A 22,011-nucleotide genomic window follows, 5' to 3' on the forward strand; every position below is an offset into this window, starting at 1 on the left:
GCAACAGGACAGAGCCTCGGTGAGTGCTTCGGCTCTCCAGAAACTGCTTATTGGTAGTCTCACCAGCTGTTATTCTGCTTTTAGAGAAGATTGATTGTGTCACTCTAGATTGCTTGTTTGACTTTATTTAACAAATGGAAGAGTGGGTCAGACCTGAACATTATTATATAAATGAGTACAAGAAAATGTACTAAACAAATGACAATGTCTTAGCTATAAAGATGGAAAATTGTAATATATATGATATTGTATCATCTCTTTATGGAACACCTCATATTAAGTCGCAATGAAAGAAATCACTTGTGGGGATTTTGCTGCCTGGCATTTTGCTTCCATAGGCCAGCTGTCGACTGCCCACACCTTCCTGTAAGGGCAGACAGCTTCTGTGAACTAGTTCTGACCTCCAGCAAATTTCTTTGCCACTGGCAGGCAGAAGGCACATTTCTGTGTCAGCCATACCTTCAAAGAAGTCTGAATCTCAGCCTTGGGGTATTAGGTTGCCTGTAGGTAAAGGTGCTCATTGTCTGTGAATGAGAAAGCAACTTTTTTTTTTTTTTAAAGAATGTGGAGTGATCCTTTTGAGAACATCTATTTGTGTATTTTTTCCATCATTAGATGATTTTATTACTAAAAAAAATATTTAAACTCTCATATATTTGCATTTAAACGTGGAAATACAATTTTAAAACTTCACAAAAATCTTCCAAACAGAAAACATTTGGTGGGCTTCAAACTGTAAAAACGTTAAAAATACAACATTTAGAAAAAATTAGCTTGCAGAAAGAACTGACTTTCAAGAGGATGAATGGTTTTTTACTAGTGAGATGTCAACTAGAAATATTTGCACAATTAGTATATGCATTGAAAAAAATCAAGTGTCAGGATTTAGTAAGTAGAGCCAAAGATATTTTTATTCCATTTAAATCAACCCATTTCCCCAGCAGCCTTTCTTCCTGACAGCCATCAATGATGCAAGTTTAGAAATAAACTGAACTTAAAACCAGGTCTTCAAATTAACTCTATTTCAAAGCTTTAAACTAAAATGAAAACAATCACGCATTCAATTACCCTGGTCTCATTAAATTTTTGTAAGCAGAAAAAAATGAGTATTTTAATAAAATTTTTATTTCTTATTCGTTTTAATTTCTGTTTATGTGTTTTATAGTGTTCATCATATATTAATAGTTAACATATTAGTACACATAAGTTCATATAGGTACTGGGGATATATGCTCAACAATTGTTTTGATGGTGTACCCTATGCAGTTTGGAAACAAATGGCTTTAATAACCATTTTTCACCTCTGGTTTTGCTTTTGGTTAATTTTCTTTTTTTTTTTTTTGGCATAGCAAAATTTGAAAGCTTTTTTTTTTTTATTGCTTAAAGTATTACAAAGAGTATTACATATGTCTCCTTTTTTCCCCCCGCCCTTGACAATCCCCTGGCCTCCCCTACCCCCCAGTGTCTTATGTCCATTGGTTATGCTTATATGCATGCATACAAGTCCTTCGGTTGGTCTCTTAACCACCTCCCCCCCCCCCCCCCCCCGTCCTGCCCTCCCACCCGCTTTTGGTTAATTTTCAAAAGCAAGTCTCGATGTCCGAACTTTTCTTGCATGCACACACTGAGCAGGAATTCTGCGCATGCTAACACAGGAAAAGGAAAAGGAACCAATCCCCCACTGGGTGTAGTTCTGGACACGAGGCTCCCCCGCCAAGCCATCTGCACTCGGGCCTGGGCGGAGGGTGAGCGCGATGCTCAGGCTCCTCCCGGGGCCCAGCCTGAGGATGTGGGTCAGATGGTTCAGGCCAGTGCAATCCGGCTGCTGTGAGTCATCGCCGGAAGCAAATCAGAGCGAACGGGAAGCATCTTCCAAGTTGGACTAGTAGCTGCAAAGCAGGAGCCGCAGCCGCAGCAGGAACTTCCCAGGTACCGGGGCTGGGAGGCGCTCGGGTCCCAGGTTCCCACGCGGACCCCTCTGGCCAGGAGCTCGGGCGCAGGGTGGGAAGGAGGAAGGGAGGGAGGAAGGCAGGCAGATGGCAGAAGCTAGAGGAGGAAGGGGCGAGACGACTAGGGGAAAGGTGGCGAGGGGTAACCCGGCTGGATTGCTACTGGACCGGGGTCGCCGTGGTCCCCGCCGCGCCCTTGGCTCCGCCACGCAGTCTGGTGCGCTACCGTGCGGTGCGTGTCCGCCTAGGCGGGGGGCGTGGGACCCGAGCGCTGCCGAGCGGCGACTGGGTCAGAGGGTGGTCCCGGGTGGGAGGGACACTGTGGCCTGCTGACGCCACTGCGTTGCCCTTTGCCAGCCGTGAAGGAGTAGCCAGTGACCCAGAAGGGTGGGCGGAAACTTTGGGAGAGTGGGAGGAGCCGCAGGGTGCAGCCGGAAAACTGGAGTGCTAATTGCGCCCTGGCCTAGATTTTCTGTGCCTCCTGGGGCAAGTTACGGGGTGCTGGGCGAGCCACCTCCCGCGCAAATGCCTGTCCCCTGACTGTCCCTCTGCGATCCAGCTTGTTTCTCTCTCTCTCTCTCTCTCTCTCTCTCTCTCTCTCTCTCTCTCTCTCTCTCTCTCTCTCTCTCCTTCCCTTACTCCCCCACTTCCGATTCCTTCCTTCGTCCCTCCTTCCTTCCTTTCTTTTTCTATTTTTGTTTCAATTCTTTGTCCATTTTTCCTTTCTTCCAACTATCTTCATGGGCTTCTCTCTCTCAACTTGAAAAGGTGCGCCCTCACCTGTTGTCTTATCCGCAGCAGCCGCAGTACTTAATGGAATGGAGTCCTCACTTTCCAGCCACTCAGCCTTGTAGCTCCAGCCCCTGCTCCCTCTCCTTGCTGAGGCTGCTTCTGGGCCAAACTGCCTCCAAGTTCACTACCTGCCTGCCCCCTCCTCCCGCCTGCCTCCCAGCTTCCCTGTTCCTCCTCCCCGCAGAGAGAGAGAGAGAGAGAGAGAGAGAGAGAGAGAGAGAGAGAGACTGATTCGCAGCTCTCCCAGAATCAGCTCTCCCAGAATGTCCCGATTGCTGGGTGGCAGGCAGTCCCTGCCCTCTTTCTCTTCCTACCTGCAAACATTGGACATTCTCCAGAACTAGGTGACTTTCTTGTCTTCTGCCTCCACTGTACCTTTTGAGTGATATCATCCCATTTGCCCTAGACTCTCCTGGAATCAGGATGCTGTGGTTCCCAAGCTTTCCCTCTAGGACCCTTGCTCACCTTATGTCACCTGCCAACGCCCTGGCCTTCTTAGTTCTGTTCTATTGGTGTGGTGTGTTCCACACATGTCACCTGGAATGTACACCTTCCCCATTCCGTGCTGGCTCCTCATATGAACTTCCTGTGGCCCCTGGCCCCTCCTCAGCATAATTAGGAGTCTATTAGAAGAAAAGCCGAGGCACATTAAAAATTCTAAGAGTTTATTTGAGCAAAAGATCAGTTTGAGTCTGGCAGCATCCAATCTAGCAGACAGAAAGGCGCTCCAAGGAGCTGTAGAAAATGAGAGGCTTTTGTAGGCAGAAGGGACCAGGACAAGGATTGGGCAAAAGGCCGGTGGGTTATTGCAGTTGCTTTCCTTTAGGGACGGCAGGGGGCCACCAGGCAGATGACCTAACTAGTGCTGATCAGGTACCCTGATTGACTGCTTTAAGATTCCGTTTCTGGGAGAGCAGAAACTGTAATTAAGTCTTGGTTTGGAGATGTGGGGCTTCGCATAAGTGACTCCACTTTGGGTCTGTTGTCTTTTAAGAAGCTTCAGTGTAATCCTTGACTCCCGCTGCTCCCTGCCCTGATGTGATCAGTCCCCCAGCAGGGCAGTTCCATCTCCCACTCTCTAGTGCATGAGCTTCTTCTGTATTCAGCTATACTGTTTAATGGCAGTGGTCCACCAGCTGGGTCCCCAGCCTTTTTTTCATGCTATAGGGTGAGCCACAGAATTTCTCTAAAATTCCAATATATTCCTGTAAAGCATTTGTTTAAAAACCATGCATGGCTTTCCAGCCAATAGCTCAAGTTCAGACTTTTAAACCTGGTACAAGGGGCCCATCCTGCCTCACCACACCCTGTCCCTGTGAGGACACCACACAGACCCACTCCCTGGCCACACACAAACATGTCGCCCTGCTACATTCTTTGCATCTGCCAATCCCACAGCCACAGCCTTAAAATTCACCTCCCCCTTTCACCAGCTTACAGAAACTTTTGCCCCACCTTGTAGGGCCAGCTCACCACTCATCTTCACCACAGGGGCTGCTAAAGTAAATTCATTCTGCTGTTCTGTGGTCTTCCATGGCTCTTTGTAAATCCTGTTACAGGGCCCCTGGCTGGCTTGTAACCATGCATTTGTGTCTGTGTGTCTCCCCTAGGGAGGGAGCTCGCAGGTGGGAATTATGACATTTATTGTTCATTTCCTTGCCCAAACCCAAATAAGGAAAGTTCTACTTAAATGCTCTTTGAACAAATTCACTTTGGGGTGTGTGTATGAGGAAGGGGAGTGGAGCAGGGAGTTGGCAGGTGTTCAGAGCCCCCAGGAAGAGGAAGATGACACACTTGGTACCAGAAGGCTTGCTTTTGCGGCCAACTCGGCCACTCTTATTATGAGTCCTGACCTTGTCTGTTCACCTGTAAAGGAAAAACTAGTTTAATGCCAACTCATTTTATTGACTGGAAATCACATTGCTGTGTTGTTTTTTTTTTTTAAATATATTTTATTGAGTTTTTACAGAGAGGAAAGGAGAGAGATAGAGAGTTAGAAACATCGATGAGAGAGAAACATCGACCAGCTGCCTCCCACACACTCTCCACTGGGGATGTGCCCGCAACCAAGGTACATGCCCTTGACCGGAATCGAACCCGGGACCCTTCAGTCCGCAGGCCGACGCTCTATCCACTGATCAAAACCGGTCTCGGCGACATTGCTGTGTTTTTATGACACAGTTGAATTGTGGCACTGGTACCCAAAGATATTATTTTGTTTTATATTGAAATTAATTCCTTTTTAGACTCATTGGGCAAGGTCCATTTTGTTTAAAGTTCCAATCCTCTAACACAGCGGTTCTCAACCTGTGGGGTTGAGACCCCTTTGGCGGTCGAACGACCCTTTCACAGGGGTCGCCTAAGATCATCCTGCATATCAGATATTTACATTACGATTCATAACAGTAGCAACATTACAGTTACGAAGTAACAACGAAAATAATTTTATGGTTGGGTCACAACATGAGGAGCTGTATTTAAAGAGCAGTTGTACACTGCTCTAACAGCTTTATTGTACAAATGAGATTAGGAGTCAGCAGGTCTTGGAGAGTGTCCGAGCCTCAGCAGAGGTCCTGTTGCTAAGGATGGGATCAGTTATGAGCTCTGGGATTTACTTGGTGAGTAAACCAGTGTATTAGTTACCTATCGATGCTGTAAAACCTTACCACAAATTTGGTGCTTGAAAGCAACAAAAATTTATTATCAGACAGTTCTGGAGGTCAGAAGTCCAAAATAGGTCCCCAGAGTTACTGTTTTGTTTTCTTTTTCTGGAGGCCCAAGGAAAGAATCAGTTTCCTTGCCTTTTGCAGCCCTTAAAGGCTGCCTGCATTCCTTGGTTCCTGGGTTCTCATCATTCTGATCTTTGCATTCATCATCACATCTCTGACTTTGATCCTCCTGCCTTCCTCTTGTAAGGACCTTGTGATTACAGTGAGCCCAAGTGGATCACCCAGTAGATTCTCCCCATCTTATTATTCCTAATTCGCTGGCATCGGCAAAGTCCCTCATGCCACATAAGATAATGTAGTCACAGATTGGGGAATTCAACGTGGATGTCTTTGGGGGTATGGTTATTCTGCAGACCACACCTGGTGTCAGAGGGTTTGGCTGATGTGCTTCTGTGTTATGTTTTTATGACACAGTTGAATTGTGGCACTGGTATCCAAAGGTGTTAATTTGTTTTAATGTTGAAATTAGTTCCTTTTCAGATTCATTGGGCAAGATCCATATTGGTATCATCCATCAATAGACCTTCCCTTGGTATCAACAGACCTTCCCTGATGGATGACTTTGGGGAAGCAAATGGCACTTTTGCCATCAACTTATTAAAAATGTTGGGTGAAGAAGACAACTCACAGAATGTGTTCTTATCTCCTCTGAGCATCTCCTCTGCCCTGGCCATGGTCTTCATGGGGGCCAAAGGAGACACTGCAGCCCAGATGTCCCAGGTAGGTGTGCCTGCCACAAAGGAAGAGCAATGCATGGTTTTTTCTCTGCCTCCACAGGGCTGGTCTTTTCATATCTATCCCAGCTGATGAAAGCCAGTGTGGCTGATAGGTGGGAAGGGGGACTCTTGCTGATGGACAAAGGGCAGACATAGGTAGAGCAGGTAAATTACATAGGACAGGGGATTTCCTCTTAGTGTTTTTATGGGAGAAATCAAGTCTCAGGTTATTTTCTGTGGATAAAAAGCATCAGTATGCTACAGCAAAATTGTATCTTTGAGAAGTAAGGTAAATTATAATTTTGTCCCATAAGAAGGCCAAAAATTTAAGCTTTATTATATTTTAACTTTTGCTAACACATTTCAAATGGAAACGTAGCTATGTAAATGCACTTTCTGTCCAACAAGTTATTTCTAATGTATGGTTGTGCACAAGGGGAGGAAGAATGCACACAGGTGTGGACTTTTATTACCCAGAGTCCCTTAGAAGGAATGTATGATCTGACGGATCTGAGGGGGGTTCGGTGTGACCTCAGCTACACTGGTGGAGGATGATACCCTAGGGAAGGAGTCCTTAACCTCTTTGTGTCTTAGTTTCTTTGATCGTCTTGTGAAAGAGACCCAGAAAATTGCTTATGCTCGTCACTTTGCCACTCATGTCAGGGTGTACAGAAGCGTGTCCACTGTCTGAATCTCTGTGGTTGTTTCATCCAGTTCACGGGAGGACCGAGGCTTTGGGCTGGGGTGTTGGTTGGGCTGGAGAACCTCTGTAAAATTGCTGGTGAGAGATTTTCATGTTTATTTCTGCTCATTTTTGACATTTTCCCAGGTCAGGCTAGAATAGATCCATTCCAGCCACCTATTTTGTTGTGTTCTCTCTCCCTCCTGAGTTTTCACATCCTGCCTTCCTGCAAAACACCCAGGGACAGGAGGCGGGGGCGGTCGGGGTGGGGGGGTGGGGGGGTGGGGGCGCGGTGGTGTTGGCGAGGGGGGTGGGGGGGGGGTGGTGGCAGGAGGGAGGGGATGGGGGGAGGGCAGTTTGCAATGGAGGCAGTTTTGGTGGTTATAAGTGAGAGGTACTGCTGCCATCTAGTGGGTGGAGGCCAGAAATGCTGCAACATATCCTGTGTGTACAGGACAGCCCCAACAACAAAGAAACTGGTCCAAAATGTCAGTAGTCCGAGGTTGAGAAAACCTGTGCTGACTGGTGAAAGCAAACTCATATCGAGATGGGATCCTGCCGGGGTCCAACCCCAGCAGGTCCAGGGGTTCCCCAAAGGTGTGGACGGAGTCGGCGAAGAAGGAATGACACGGAGATCAGCGTTCAGTTGATCAGCAGCCTAGCCAGGATCTCAAGCCAAGCTCTGGTCTCGATCTCCAGAGAGGTTCTGCTTCAGATCTCCAGCCAGGTTCTGTGGCCATGTTCCCTCGCTAGGTTCTCCAGCCAGGTTCTGTCCAGGTTCTAGTCAGGCTCTCCTGCCAATCTCCGCAGTCAGGTTCAGTCCAGGATCCCCTGCCATGCTCTCTCGCCAGGCTCCGCCTCCAGGCTCCAAGGCCAGTCCCTGTCCAGGATCCTCCGGCATGCTCTCGCCAGCGAAGTTCTTCTGTCCCTAGAGAATGTTCTGTGTAGGTTCTGTGCCTAGGCTCTGTCTCTCTTGGTCCTGTCTTCCAAGCCCTGTGTTCTTGATTCTGTTTTTTTCTGTCTTGTTACATCTGTATTTATACCAGTTGATTCAATCCTATCAATCTCTATTACAAAGGTTAGGGCGTTTCTTATCTCCATTCCAGGGAGTAAAGATTATGTAGCTTAAGCATGATTGTTCGTAGTTAAAGTGATTAATTACCCGCCTTGCACTTAGTTGAGGGGTTTTATCCCCTCCCTAACTTCAGGGGAAAATCCCTACCTGGGGAAACAACCTTTCTCAGAGAGTAGTCCTTGGTTAAAACACATAGTGCCAAGAAGGTGAGCAAACATTTTAAGAACAGTATGCCATATATGCCAGGTCCTTTGAAACAGCAAGCATGGACCGGCTCCCGGCAGGATCCGCTGTGATTTTTAGCATGGAGATTTGTTTGGAGGAGCAAAATGGCAATGTTAAAAGTCTGTGTTTTCTCTTACCAGGCACTTTGTCTGAACAAGGCTGGTGATGTCCACCAAGGTTTCCAGGCACTTCTCTCGGACGTTAACAGATCTGACACCCAGTACTTGCTCAGAACTGCCAACAGACTCTTTGGAGAAAAGACGTGTGATTTCCTTCCAGTACGTAGTACTCACATATTTTATTTATTTATTTATTTATTTATTTATTTATTTATTTATTTATTTATTTATTATTTTTAATTCTCACCTGAGGACATGCTTTTATTGCTTTTAGAGAGAAAGGAAGAGAGAGGGAGGGAGACAGAAAGAGAGAGAGAGAGAGAGAGAGAAACATTGATGTGAGAGTGAAACATCAATAGATAGCCTCCACACAAGCCCTGATTGGTGATTGTACTTGAAACCTGGGTATGTGCCCTGACCAGGAATCGAACCTGTGACCTTTAGTTGTACTGGACAAGGCTCCAACCAACTGAGCCACATGGGCCAGCGCAGTAGTACTCACACATTGATTAACAATAAATTGAAAATAAAATAGAAACTTCAGAGGAACTGAGATAAAGTATAACTCTACTACCTTAAACATTTGCTTAGAATTTTACCTCTGTAATTATAATTTTGAATTTTATGATGGCTTCTGAATTATGCCCTTTTTAAATTGTTTCTGATATATTCCTCCTGAACTTTAATCTCAATATGTCCATCCTCTGACATCCAGACTCTTTTCCTCTTGATCTGAGTAGTTCCTATTGATTTAAGTGTATAATTCCAGAGTTCCCTTGTCCACTGAAAGAAAGCCTGCCATGATTCAGTAAGTGAGGTCCAAAAAATGCTGCTATGTAATATGCAGAGAGATGCTATCTTGAGATAAAGGAAATGGTCAGGATGAGCCTCGCCGTCTTATTGGCTGGCAGTTCCCAGGATTCTTCTGTAGGACTCACATACATCCCTGCTGGTGGGCACTACCCTGTGGAGGTTGCCTGCACTGGGCATAAAAATCATTGGAGATGATTCTGGATCTTTCAGCTGGCTAGGTCTTCCAGGATAAGCATGATTCCAGGAATCTACTGGTTAAACAATGTTCACGTTGAACATCAGCCTAATCTTTGAATATTGTTATTGGGGAATATTGGGGACACAGGGAACCACCTGCCACCTTTCTCAGTTGCTGGGCTCTTCTCTCTACATCTTCTTTCTTCTGTAGAAGCTAAACTATTTGAGAACAGGAGATGGGCGGAGGATAGGCACCCTCCAGGCACATTATATCTGAGACCAAGTTTTTGTGAGGTGAGTTATCGTTGGGTTTTAATATATTGGGTACAGGGCCGCCCTGATTTGATCCCACCTTACATTTCAAGGTTCAGCCCCTGCCCCTGTGTTTTTTCCTCTAATCCCTTACACACACACACACACACACACACACCACACACACACACACACACACACACACACACATGCCGGGGTTCTTGTCCCAGCATCAAGAAGGGTTCAGGAATCTGGAAAAGGCTGTGCATAGTGCATAGATGGCATAGGAATCCAGAGACTAATAAAGAGTCCAGAGATGAGATATAATTTTGAAAGGCATTGGGCATCAGAGGACCTTCAGTTAAAGGAACTGAAGAGTCCCTCCTTGTCTAGGACCCTTGCTTTTATTCACACAATTTGTCCTAAGGCAAGGTAGAGATAATACACTACAAAGGGTAAGGTTTCAAAGGCTACAGAAGCATTGTCAGTTTGGGGAATAGCCTACAGCTATTCAGGTGTTTGGCCAGTAGGAGGCAATAACATGTAGATTAAGATGCCCTTTAACTGTCTGGCAGCCACAATCACTTTACTATTCAAGTTTGGGGAAATGCCTTTAGCCATTCCCACAGGTGACTACATGTGTGACTCAACCCTGTTGAGTCCCCAAGTCTCATCAGCCTTTTGATGAAACTCTTAAAATTATGACATGCTGGAATTGGTCTACGGCACACACACATACACACACACATCTAGGACAGCCACATTCCACTCCTGGGAGACCTGTAAGATTTCTTGGTAATCTAGTTCTGCCATGGAGCCTCCCAATCACTCCACAGATATGTTTCAGACCCTGGGGCTGGTGCCAGTGATGCAAAAGTGAATAAAGAAAGTTAGAGTGCTTGGTGGGGAGGGAGACAGAAAAATCAAACAGAAATTAATATGCAGTTTAAGTGCTTGATGGGCACTCATGATGGGCTCTTTGGTGCATGCCTGCCACCCTTCATGTTCTCAAGAGATCTTATAACTATCTGTGTGTATGTCATCTCTCTCACAGACTGGGAGCCATCTCTGGTCTCATGCCATGTCTTCACCCTGGTGTCCAGCACCCAGTGGGTGGTTTGTGCATTTTTGTTAATTGCATGAATGAGTGTTAAAATGCAGGATGAGCTGTGCAAGCAGTTAGGCTAGAAACATGTTCAGAAAAAACAGATGTGTTCCCACCATGGGGACCTGCTGCATGGGGCTGGACTTGGTGTCTTGCGCTTGCAGGCCTTTAAGGAATCCTGCCAGAAGTTCTATCAGGCCGAGCTGGAGGAGCTATCCTTTGCTAAAGACACCGAGGAATGCAGAAAGCACATCAACGACTGGGTGGCAGAAAAGACTGAAGGTGAGAGATTTCATTTCCATGCACTTGGGAAGCTGCGAAGGAACAGGAGGTGAGAGGGCCTGGCTGTGACCTCCACAGTATTGCCACTGGCACCCTGTAACCAGCGTGTGTGTGTGTGTGTGTGTGTGTGTGTGTGTGTGCACGTGCTCACTGTGATTTCAGGCCAGCCATGCAGTTCTGTGATTTTTCTTGGGCTTATCAGATCCCAGAGCGGTGATTTCAAATAAAAACTTAAACCAGGTGTGAGGGTCTCAGACACCATCCCCGCTGGACTCTACTAGAAAATATCAGAAAAATGCATCCTCATGGGGCCCTGTTTTTCTACTATCTGGGAGGAGCCTTGCCCCACTCTGAGGGCAGGATGACATCCAATTTAGGTGGCAGCTCAGATAGGGCCACCTTTCACATTATCTCCCTGTGGTAATGGAACAGCTCTGGTTTCATCCTTGGCCTGCTCCTTCTTTGTCACGAGGCTGTGGCTAAGTTTGTTTTTAGAGGGTGACGTTTTCTGAGTTTGCCCCAGGTTCAGGAACCACAGCCTATGCGGAGCCTGCAAAGTCCCCTGTCCAAACCACATTCCGTCTCAGCAGATATAGTTCCACCAGTTCCTGATTAGAGTGCAGAGAAAAAGGACATGCTTTTAAGCACTGTAAATAGCTAGCATGTAGAGACTTCCAGAACATGGGGACTTCAGTCACTCATTTCTCCTTGTGCCCACCCAGCACTCATCACTCCATCCATTCAGTCTTTCTGGCATCCCTGCCATCTCAGGCAGCAGCAACGATCACGATTATACTGAGAGCCCATAAAGTAATGACTGTTGGAAGAGAAGAGCCTTTCATGTTTTCTTAGGTGTTATGTGCGGTGGTCTCTCATTCCCCAGTAGTTGGAGCAGTTGTAAGTCACTGGCAAAGCCAGAAGCTTTGTACCTCACCTTCACCTGTTGCATCCCCTCCATAGCTGTTCACACCTTTCCTTCCATCAGGCTGGCCACCCATGGTTTTTTTTCCAGAATATTAGAGCTGGGGGGACTTTGGGGATCACCTTGTCCCTACTTTCATTGAACAACAAGTTGGGCTTCTTCATTGCATTCCCCTAATTCCTTTGCTCCATTCACCCTGTTCAGGAAGCCTGCTTTCTCCCATGATCGGGCTGCATTTCCCATTCTTTGGAAGGCTCTCCTCCCCTCAGCAAATAATTATCTGGCCTAAAATGTCAACAGTGGCATGGTTGAGAAATTATGGTGCCAAGGTTGAGTGGCTTATAGTTAAAATAAAATCTCTTGGATTATTTTCTCAGCCCAGTCACTTGCCATCTAGTGACCTTAGCAAAAAAGTTAGGCAAATGCTCTGAACCTGAATTTCTACATCTGTCAGTTGAGGGCAAAATGATAGTTGACCTGCCCTTTTCAGGATTGCTGCTTAAGGACAGACAGTACTCAGTGTGGGTGCCCAGCCCAAAGCATCATCACCCCGCGTCATCAAGCAACCGGAAAGACAGGATTCCAGCCTGGCTGTCAACCAAGCCTCAGTGTTCTATGTCAAGGGGATTTTTGTAAAAGAATATTTATTCTCCCCCAAATAGCAATAAATTCCTCTTCTACTCTTTATAGGTAAGATTTCGGAGATTTTGGGTGTTGGCACCGTTGATCCACTGACCAAACTGGTTCTGGTGAATGCGATCTACTTCAAAGGCAGGTGGAAGGAGCAGTTCGACAGAAAGCACACAAGGGGGATGCCTTTCAAAGTCAACCAGGTAGGGACAGCGACTTCAGATACACCGCTATTTTCTTAAAGTAGCACATTGGGAATAGTTGTGAATGGGAAAAATATCAATCATTTATTTCACACTGTTTTGATGACCCATTTCTGAATGTATTTCATGCCTCCTATATGTTATTAGAAAAAAAGAGGAGAAAAATGAAAATAATTTTTTCTATTGATAGTTTCCATATTTCAGTCCTTGTTCAAAATGACCTATCCCTGGTCACATTATTGTGATGGAAAGAAAATTTCTTCTAAGCCTTGGAATTATGCTTGTATTATACTATCACTGACTATATTTATTTAGACACCTCTTTAGTGTCATGGTAAACTGTGCCTATTTATTGCCTTAGAATCCATGGCTATGCAATTCTGAGCACAAGGAAAAAGTTGTTAACAGATGTTAAGGCTGAATATTTATTTATTTATTTATTTACTTATTTATTTATTAAATATATTTTATTGATTTTTTACAGAGAGGAAGGGAGAGGGATAGAGAGCCAGAAACATTGATGAGAGAGAAACATCGATCAGCTGCCTCCTGCACACTCCCCACTGGGGATGTGCCCGCAACCAAGATACATGCCCTTGACCGGAATCGAACCTGGGACCCTTGAGTCCGCAGGCTGATGCTCTATCCACTGAGCCAAACCAGTTAGGGCTGAATATTTATTTTTAATTTTGGGGGAATCTTTTAAAAATAAAAATTGTATATATTCAAAGTGTACAAGATTATGATTTAATATGCATACTGAAAAGCTAACTAACATCTCTCCACATACTTACCTTCTTGTGTGTGTAATGAGAGCCCTGAAATCTACTCTGTTAACAATTATCCAGAATTCAGTACAGTTTTATTAACTACTAGAGGCCCAGCATGTGATTGAAATCACACAAGGAGGCGCCCCACCTCCCCCTGTGGGAGGAGGCACCCCACAGGGGGTGGGGACCTACACCTGACTCGTGCAGCACTGCCCACCATGGGAGTTAGGCCAGACTGGTCCACTCTGGGACCCCAGGAGGCCGGGACCCGCGCCTGATTTGCAGTGTTCCTGGCCCCCCTGCCTGTGTCTGCTCTGGGGCCACCTGAGCCACCGCGCCAGCTCAGGCAGGCCCCCCTGCCCCTGTCTTTGTCTCTGCTCTGGGTCTCACCTGCCCACCCAACCTCCTCCTGTCTGGTCGTGACCCGTTATGGAGTCCCAGCCTAATTTGCATTATATATATATATATATATATATATATATATATATATATATATATATATATATAGTCATCATGTTCTACATTAGGTATCCAGACTTATAAGTCGAACATTAAAAACATATCTCTCCATTCCTTTTGTGTATGATAATGGCTGGTGTCAATAGCTGTTAGCTTGGAATTTCACCTCCATCAACTTGACAATAGCACATTGCACCAAGATTTAAAAGGCTAGAGTATATTTGATGCAAGCTTTAAAAATGGTGAACCCTACACATCTTGTTAAGGTTCTCCCTTCAAGAAAATCAAAGCTGTATAATCAATTGTATAATTGAGCAACTTTTCAGAATAAAAGTCTAACTTCCTCTGGCCTATACATCTTCTCTAACCTAATCCTCCAGCCCAAAGACCTGAATATTAGTTAATTCTCCTCTAAACTTAGAAAAACAATTTTTAATTATAAGGTCTCTGGGAGTGCTTCTTTATGTATTTTCTCAAAAAAGAAAACTTAAACTTCTTCCAAAAATAATGAGAGAGTTTTATGTCTGTCCATATTTTACAATTTATTCTCTTATCTGGTTATAATTGATCTGCTGGGGCATGAGCATGTTATACTCAATACTAATATGTAATAATGAGGATTTTGTATCTATCAGCATAAATGCACAGAAGTAATCATTCTCTTAAATGTACCTAGAGGTTCTGTGAATTAGACATATTTTTAGTGAACTGTGCTCATTTTTCAAAAATCTGATTTTAATTTCATGTTTTTATTAGGAAAAAAAGACAGTGCAGATGATGTTTAAGCATGATAAATTTAAAATGGGCTGTGTGGAGGAGGTGAAAAGCCAGGTCCTGGAGCTGCCCTATGTGGGGGAGGAGCTGAGCATGGTCATTCTGCTGCCTGATGAAGACATTGATCTTGCAATGGTAAGCCCTTGGCAATGAGTCTGAGTGTCTGTGGATCTAGTCTTAGCTCCTTTCTCTAAGTCCATCCATCAGATAGCATTTGAGGAGTTTTCAATTTGGGGTTATTACAAAGAGTGCTGGATGAACACTATTGCATGTCTTTGGTGGGAGTGTATATGCATTTCTGTTGAGTATATATCTAGGAATGGAATTGCGGGTAAGGACAAATGTTGAAGCTAAGGAGAGCTCCAAGAATTTAAAAGAATTATTCATTAATCGTTATTCTTTATTCTTAAGAGAGAGGCTAGTTGAGGGCCCAATAATTGTTGAATGAAAGTACGAGAAAAGGACAGGATTGATCTGGGCTGAGTTCCTCAAACATCCATGTGCATACAAATCTCCTAGGGATCTTGTTACAATGAAGATTTTTGACTAGGGGCTATGGCAGGGGTGGGCAAACTTTTTGAATTGAGGGCCACACTGGGTTCTTAAACTGGACCGGAGAGCCGGAACAAAAGCATGGATGGAGTGTTTGTGTGAACTAATATAAATTCAAAGTAAACATCATTACATAAAAGGGTACGGTCTTTTTTTTCAATAGTTTTATTCATTTCAAACAGGCCGGATCCGGCCCGCGGGCCATAGTTTGCCCACGGCTGGGCTATGGCCTGAGATTTTTTGCATTTCTAACAAGATTCCAGGTGATACAGGTGCTATTATTGGTCATGGACCACATTTTGAGTACAAGAGTACAGGTGAGCAGTGTATCTTAGACAGGAGCAGAGAGCCCTCTTCCCATGACAGAAAAGGAATAGAGTTCAGGAGGAAGGTGAATTTGTAAGATGGATGGTAGAGAACCAACAGTGTGCTGGCTATCTGGATCCCTGGGTGATGGGATTTATAATATTTGCTGATTTCATGCAAATACTCCACTTGGCTAAGTTTAGATTACCAAGAATTTAACAATTGACTTTCGCCAGATATACAAGCCAGCTCCAGCATACCAATGCACAGGATGTTGAGGGTGGGGTCTGCCTGATTATTAAAATACTAGAGGCCCGGTGCATGAAAATTCATGCACTGGAGTGGGGGTCCCTCAACCCGGCCTGCCCCCTCTCACAGTCTGGGAGCCCTCAGGGGCAGGAGTTGACCTGGTGATCAGAGGAAGGCAGTGGTCCCATCACACCTCTGCTGCTGCCACTGCCGGCAGCGCAAGTCTCAGCCGGCCCTGGTTACCTGAGCCTTGGGCGGTTCTGGGCAGCTGGGCAGCCGCCATCTGAGGCTTGCCTGCGCCTCTGGCTGGCCCTGGGTGACTGGGAAGCCGCCATCCAAGGCTTGCCTGTGCCTTGGGCTGGCCCTGGGCGGTTGGGAGGCCGAGGGGACTGGGGGACTCCAGAGGCAGGTGCGCGGCAAGGCTGGGCCCGGCAGGCCTTAGGGGACTAGGCGCTGCCATCTTGTGGCTGTGGGCACCGCCATCTTTGAGGGCAGGTCAGACAATTAGAATATTCCCTCCTTATTGGCTGTGGGCACTGCCATCTTTGCAACGGAGTGAGGGTCAATTAGCATATTCCCTTTTTGTTAGATAGGATATTAAATAATTTTGAAATGAATTTGATATGGATGGTTTAAAAAAAACCCTCCCATTGTCTTAGGTGTTTTACTCTTGGTTCCACAAAACAGGGAAAAGATGAGAATTTGAGGGGAAATCTGGGTGTAAGGACAATCTCAGTAGATTGTCTTGGATCAGAACTCAGCATCTAGTTGCATTCTATGGGGGATGAATAAAGGGGGGTGCACACCAGGCTATTGTCATCTGGATTTTAGGATTTGACTCTTCATTATTTCAGGTGGAAAAGGCACTTACATATGAGAAGTTCAGAGCCTGGACGGATCCAGAAAACATGAGTGAGATAAAAGTTCAAGTTTTTCTTCCCCGGTTAAAACTGGAGAAGAGCTATGACTTGGAGTCTTATCTTCAAAGTTTAGGAATGACTGATGCTTTTGAGGAAGCCAAGGCAGACTTTTCTGGAATGTCAACTAAGAAGAATGTGCCCGTGTCCAAGGTTGCACACAAGTGCTTTGTAGAGGTCAATGAGGAAGGCACAGAGGCAACTGCGGCCACTGCCGTGGTCAGGAATTCCCGGTCCTGCAGGATAGAGCCACGATTCTGTGCAGACCACCCATTCCTTTTCTTCATCAGGCACCACAAAACCAACAGTATCTTGTTCTGCGGCAGGTTCTCTTCTCCATAAAGAGGTGCCGTTGCTTACAGGTGCTCCTCTCCCTTCTGCCAACCTTGCCTTGATTCAGATTCTGTAGGACCCAATTGGTGCATGTGGTGGTATGAATGCCAAAATAAAGCGTTTGCACCTAGGATGTATGTGAATGTCTTTACCAAATATTCCACGGCCACTGAGACTAATTGAGACTTCAGATGGGTGGAGTTTGGGAAGGAGAAGGGTATGCTTGTTCTGATATGTTTGGGGAGCTCTTCCCTCAGAGACTCTGCCCTCACCTACCTGCTATAAGATGGCCAGCAATCCTCAAAGTCCGTGCCCATTGTGGGCATCTTTAGGAACATGTCAAGGATTGACAAATCTGCCCTCCACATGCCCTTCCATTCTACAGTGATCTCAAAGATCATTGAGGTGCCCATCACCATTGCCAGGCTCAGCTGGAGATGGCAGTGTCCGGGCCCCCTGCATACAAGGCCAGGGGTGGATGCTACAACAAACACTAGCCACCTATGTCTCATAACAACTGAGACAGAGTGTCCCCTGGGCAGTATCACACAGGCAGCCTTGCATGTCCCATATCTCACACAGTCCCTTATGCAAATCACTCCTTCAAATCCTTTTGCCATAAACCTGATATGAGTTCAGGGGCTCAGCAGGTAGCTTCAGAAATGAGTTTGGAGCCAAATCTCTGAAACATGCCCAGTCCTCCCCATTTCCCTTGCTTCTGAAACATACACACAACCAGGAAAAAACCCACACCAAGCACTTCTTGGAAGCAATGACCCTCTAGTTAATCACACATAGCTCAAGCACCCCCCGTGTTAAAAAACAGATCTCCCTGCATCATTTTTTTCAGATTAAAAAAACACACTTTTAATCTGAACATTTTAGAAACGATAGAAAAGTATACAAAAAAAATTAGTCACTCACAGTTCCACTACCCAGCAATCACTACTGTTAACAATGATAAATATACTTCCGTGTTCTATGTATGCAAATAGAAGTTTATAAACCAACACAAGTTAATCATGCTCTTCTGTAGCTAATTTCTACCCTTACAACTATCTGCTTTTGATTCGCATTAACATATTTATAGTATTTTCTGCTCTAATACGTATTGTTCTGTCTATGCCCTTAATGTAGTTCCATCTATTTGTCCTTGAACAAGCTGCTTTTTTATTTTTATGTTTATTTTTAATTAGGAAGGCTTTGTAGTATGTCTTAGTTAATTTATCTCTGGAATAGAGAAATGCTGTCGATTTTTATAGTTTGATCTTAGATGTCTTTGGCTTCCTTATAAATCTTACTATTATGGGTCTCATCTATTTTCTTTTTATTTATTTTAATCATTGTGTTTTCTTATAAGATATTTTAAATTGTTTACTTTTTATCACTATTATCTTCTTTTATTTTCTTATTTAAATTGTCTGTTGTGCCTGGCTGGTATGACTCAGTGGTTGAGCATTGATCCATACACCGAGAGGTCACTGGTTTGATTCCCAGTCAGGTTGTGGGCTCGATCCCTAGTAGGGAGTCCCACAGGAGGCAACCGATTAATGTTTCTCTCTCATCAATGTTTCTATTTCTCTCTTCCTTTCCTTTCCTCTCTCTCAAAATCAATAAGAATATTAAAAAAATAAAATGTCTGCTGCAACAGTTCTGCTTCAATGTTTAAGTTGGTCAATTTCTTTTTTTTTTATTGTTGACACTATTACAGATATCCCACATCCCCCCTTCCCAGCCCGCAACCCCCATTTTGCTCACCTCAGTCAATTTATTTTATAGTGTTTTTCTTCCTCAAGTATCCAGTTTTTGGCCTGTGGGTTCAAGTTGACCTTGGGTTATCAGATATGTTCTGCTGATATGGGTTGAGTAAGGCTTAAAAGTCAGACCTTTCTTTTTTTTTAATTTTGTCTTTTTTTTTTTAGTGACAGTCCTACACAGTTTGATGACACACTTTCTGTCAGTCCATCAGGAAAACCTCATCGGGTTGAAGCAGTCATACTCAAAGGGAACCAAATTCTCACCTGTTAACTTCAACTCCTCACCCCTGCTAGGCTTTTAAAATGTACCAATATAATCTCAAGGATGCTAATACAGATGATATAGACTATCGATTTAGAGTTTTGTTCTGAAGGAATAAGGCCAGCAAGGCAGGAACTTAAAACATCAGGCCCAGCCTATCTTCTCTGTAGGCAGCAGGTGTCTCCCTTTCCAAATGGCAGCTGTGCACTGCTTGAGCACCAGAGTCCAAGCACCATTCTGCTTCCCATGGATGGCTTGGCTGTCTTGTTGCTTGGTGAGTCTTATCTTGTTGTTACTATTTGTTTGATTGATTAGTTCTCTTGTTTCTCTCCTGCCTTTAATTTCTCTAGAGCTGAGTTTTGGGAAGAGAGTCAAACTCCTGCTTTGTGGCATCTTTGCAGGAAACAGAATTATCTTTTTAATGATGTTTGTGCTAATATGTCAAAGTAAAAAAAAAAGTGTATTTTATCATATACTCATAGACCATTAATAAATTTGAATTACTCTTTAAAAATATAAATTATATTTTATAGTCTCTAGATTTATAAAGAAAAGCCTGCAAATATAAAATCTTGGCAAAGATCAAGAGCAATTCTCATATAATGCTGGAGGGAGCAGAAATTGGTAAAACCACTTAGAAAAAGATGCTGGCATGACTTAGTAATGTTAAGCATTTGTATATACTATGACCAGATATTCCACTCCTGGCTAGAAACCCTAGAAAAACTCTATGTTCAAAAAAGCATGCAAAAATAATGCTCATAGCAACATTGTTCATCATAGCAAGAAAAAAAAAAGTAGAAATATAGAAAAAACACTGAATTATTAAAATGAATAAATCATGTTGCACTCGTGCAGAGGAAAGAATCAGGGTCATTGCCTTGCTCAGCTCTGGGGCACTATTCACATAGTCTGCACATTTCAATAATGTTACTGGCATTTTCTGGAGTTTGTACAAATTTGTGCAGAATACCATATATTAAGCAAAATAAATTAACCATAGCTACCACTATAAAACACAATGCCAACCCAAAATAACAAGTATCAGTTGCATTCGCATAATGTTAAACAATAGGCAAACTGATTATTGTGCTATACACACACACACACACACACACACAATAAAGCTACATAGGAAAGAACAAAGAAATTCATACAAAACAGAATAATATTAAATCCAGGAAAGAATGTGATTAGCTAGGTCAGCAGGGAGCTTTAAAATTATTCATGATTCTCTGTTTCTTAAACTGGGTAGTGGATATTAGATAATTATTCAATCTACTATTAACTTTTAAGTATAGTATATATGTAAATTCATTGCATTATATGTATGATGCATTTAACAATGAAAAGAAATTTAATAAAAGAATAGATAAATCATGGTATGATATGATGTGGTGAGAACTACAATCAGCTAAGATAGAAAAAAATAAAATATTGCAAATTTAATAATAAAGCTAAATGTAACTTTCCTGTTAAAAGACCAAAAAAAACCCTTTTAGATTGGAGATGAGAAACAGTATTTTGCCAAATGTGATTTCAATTAGCATTTCTCAAACAAAGTGACACAAAATATGTACGTGAACTGAGAGGTAAAGATGTATCAGGCAAATTTAAAAGGACAGCAGTAGTCAAGCTATTAACAATATCAGAACAAGTAGACTTTAAGGAAATTAATGAAAATGGAGAAATGCTATCATTTGATATAGAAAAGGGCATGATTCATAGGAAAGGTAAAATGTTCAAACTGGACAGATGAACATAGAAAAAATAAATCATAAAACTTGGATGAAAAGTTCAATATTACACTGTACTTTATACTAAGACCCATTTTTGTACACCTTTATACCTCTGAAATTAAGATATGTCTTGATGTAACTTTTATTGCCCATACATGCTTGCATTTAGACATAGATGACTATAATTTTTTCCCACTTTAAGTTATCCTTGGTGATATATGTGTTAAGTATAGTGGTCATTATTTTTAAGGTTATATTATTATTTGACATTGAGAAAATTATTGTGAATATCAAAAATTATTGAGGTGAAATTGATGTGGGATTTGATATTAGAGAAGCAAACACTTTATATTTGGAGGAACTAGTGCATTTTTCTATTTTCTTGCAAAGCAGTGGCCATGATTTATAGGAGCAGCAAAACAGACAAGCAGCAAAAGTTGTGCTAAAGGATGACCAATCACATACCAACAGCAGAATCTGCAGAAAGGGTATTAGCCACTTGGAAGAAAATCTCAGAGACAATAGGGCTGTGTTTGCTCCTGTTTGGTGGTGTTTGGTGATATCCACATAGCAAAGCTGTTGATGGCATAATCAATTCACAGTGATGTGATGAAAAACATGAACATCCATAGTTTATGCCCCATGATGATGAAAAAGACTCAGACTCTAAATATGTTCTAAGGTTATTTTGAAGTATATATTGCAAATATTTAATTATGAACAATAATAAGGCATATTAAAATATATATCTAAGTACATAAAAGAAATATATATATACATATATATATAGAATAAAAATTTAAGTGAAAGAAAATATAATATCATAATTCAATTGGCAGAGCTTTCATTTTCTTAGGGGTACATGAAATAATAATGCATTTCAGAGCTGAGGTCATTTTAGAATTAATGAAATGGGGTATAGTTTATTGGGTTTTTCTTCTCTTACTATCTTACTGTCTAGAATGCATGTGCATTGAGTGTTGGACCCTACACTCAACTTCTTTCTAGTTTCCCTTCTTAAATTTTAAAATATATCTTGAGCTTTTTCTCCTAGTTCCTCTATTGAGTAAGGAGGCAATAATGTGGTATTTTTTGCCTTTTGATCATTCCTTTTTTTCACATCAGTGTGTGTGCTTGTCTATGTGTGTGTAAGCATGTGTAATAACTTCTAGAATTAGCTAAAGATATTAATGAAGGTTTTTCATGTTCTTACCTAAATTGT

The 22,011-nt window shown here is 43.2% G+C and overlaps 1 protein-coding gene across 4 annotated transcripts; it reads left to right on the top strand.

The window, feature by feature from the left end:
• Positions 1-1,739: 1,739 nt before the first annotated feature.
• On the top strand, positions 1,740-17,162 carry LOC132239671 (serpin B8-like). 4 transcript variants are annotated; one of them, XM_059706320.1, is made up of 7 exons: positions 1,740-1,929; positions 5,951-6,190; positions 8,309-8,446; positions 10,799-10,916; positions 12,529-12,671; positions 14,657-14,809; positions 16,636-17,162. In XM_059706320.1, exons 2-7 carry the CDS (start codon positions 6,023-6,025, stop codon positions 17,038-17,040), a joined length of 1,125 nt encoding a protein of 374 aa, XP_059562303.1. In that variant the 5' UTR covers positions 1,740-1,929; positions 5,951-6,022; the 3' UTR covers positions 17,041-17,162. The 4 variants fall into 4 exon arrangements, with proteins under 4 accessions (XP_059562303.1, XP_059562305.1, XP_059562306.1 ...); XM_059706322.1 differs by lacking the exon at positions 1,740-1,929 and having other exon boundaries at positions 6,050-6,190; positions 10,799-10,965; XM_059706324.1 differs by lacking the exons at positions 1,740-1,929; positions 5,951-6,190; positions 8,309-8,446 and adding an exon at positions 9,526-9,571.
• Positions 17,163-22,011: the final 4,849 nt, after the last annotated feature.

Source organism: Myotis daubentonii, chromosome 8 (genome assembly GCF_963259705.1).
Source record: "Myotis daubentonii chromosome 8, mMyoDau2.1, whole genome shotgun sequence".
Taxonomy (NCBI): domain Eukaryota; kingdom Metazoa; phylum Chordata; class Mammalia; order Chiroptera; family Vespertilionidae; genus Myotis; species Myotis daubentonii.

Bases quoted from the DNA above. Each gene is read 5' to 3' on its own strand.
- LOC132239671 (XM_059706320.1), top strand. From the start codon at position 6,023: ATGGATGACTTTGGGGAAGCAAATGGCACTTTTGCCATCAACTTATTA. The intron at 6,191-8,308 runs GTAGGTGTGCCT...TTCTCTTACCAG, and splicing joins CTGCAGCCCAGATGTCCCAG to GCACTTTGTCTGAACAAGGC. The intron at 12,672-14,656 runs GTAGGGACAGCG...TGTTTTTATTAG, and splicing joins TGCCTTTCAAAGTCAACCAG to GAAAAAAAGACAGTGCAGAT.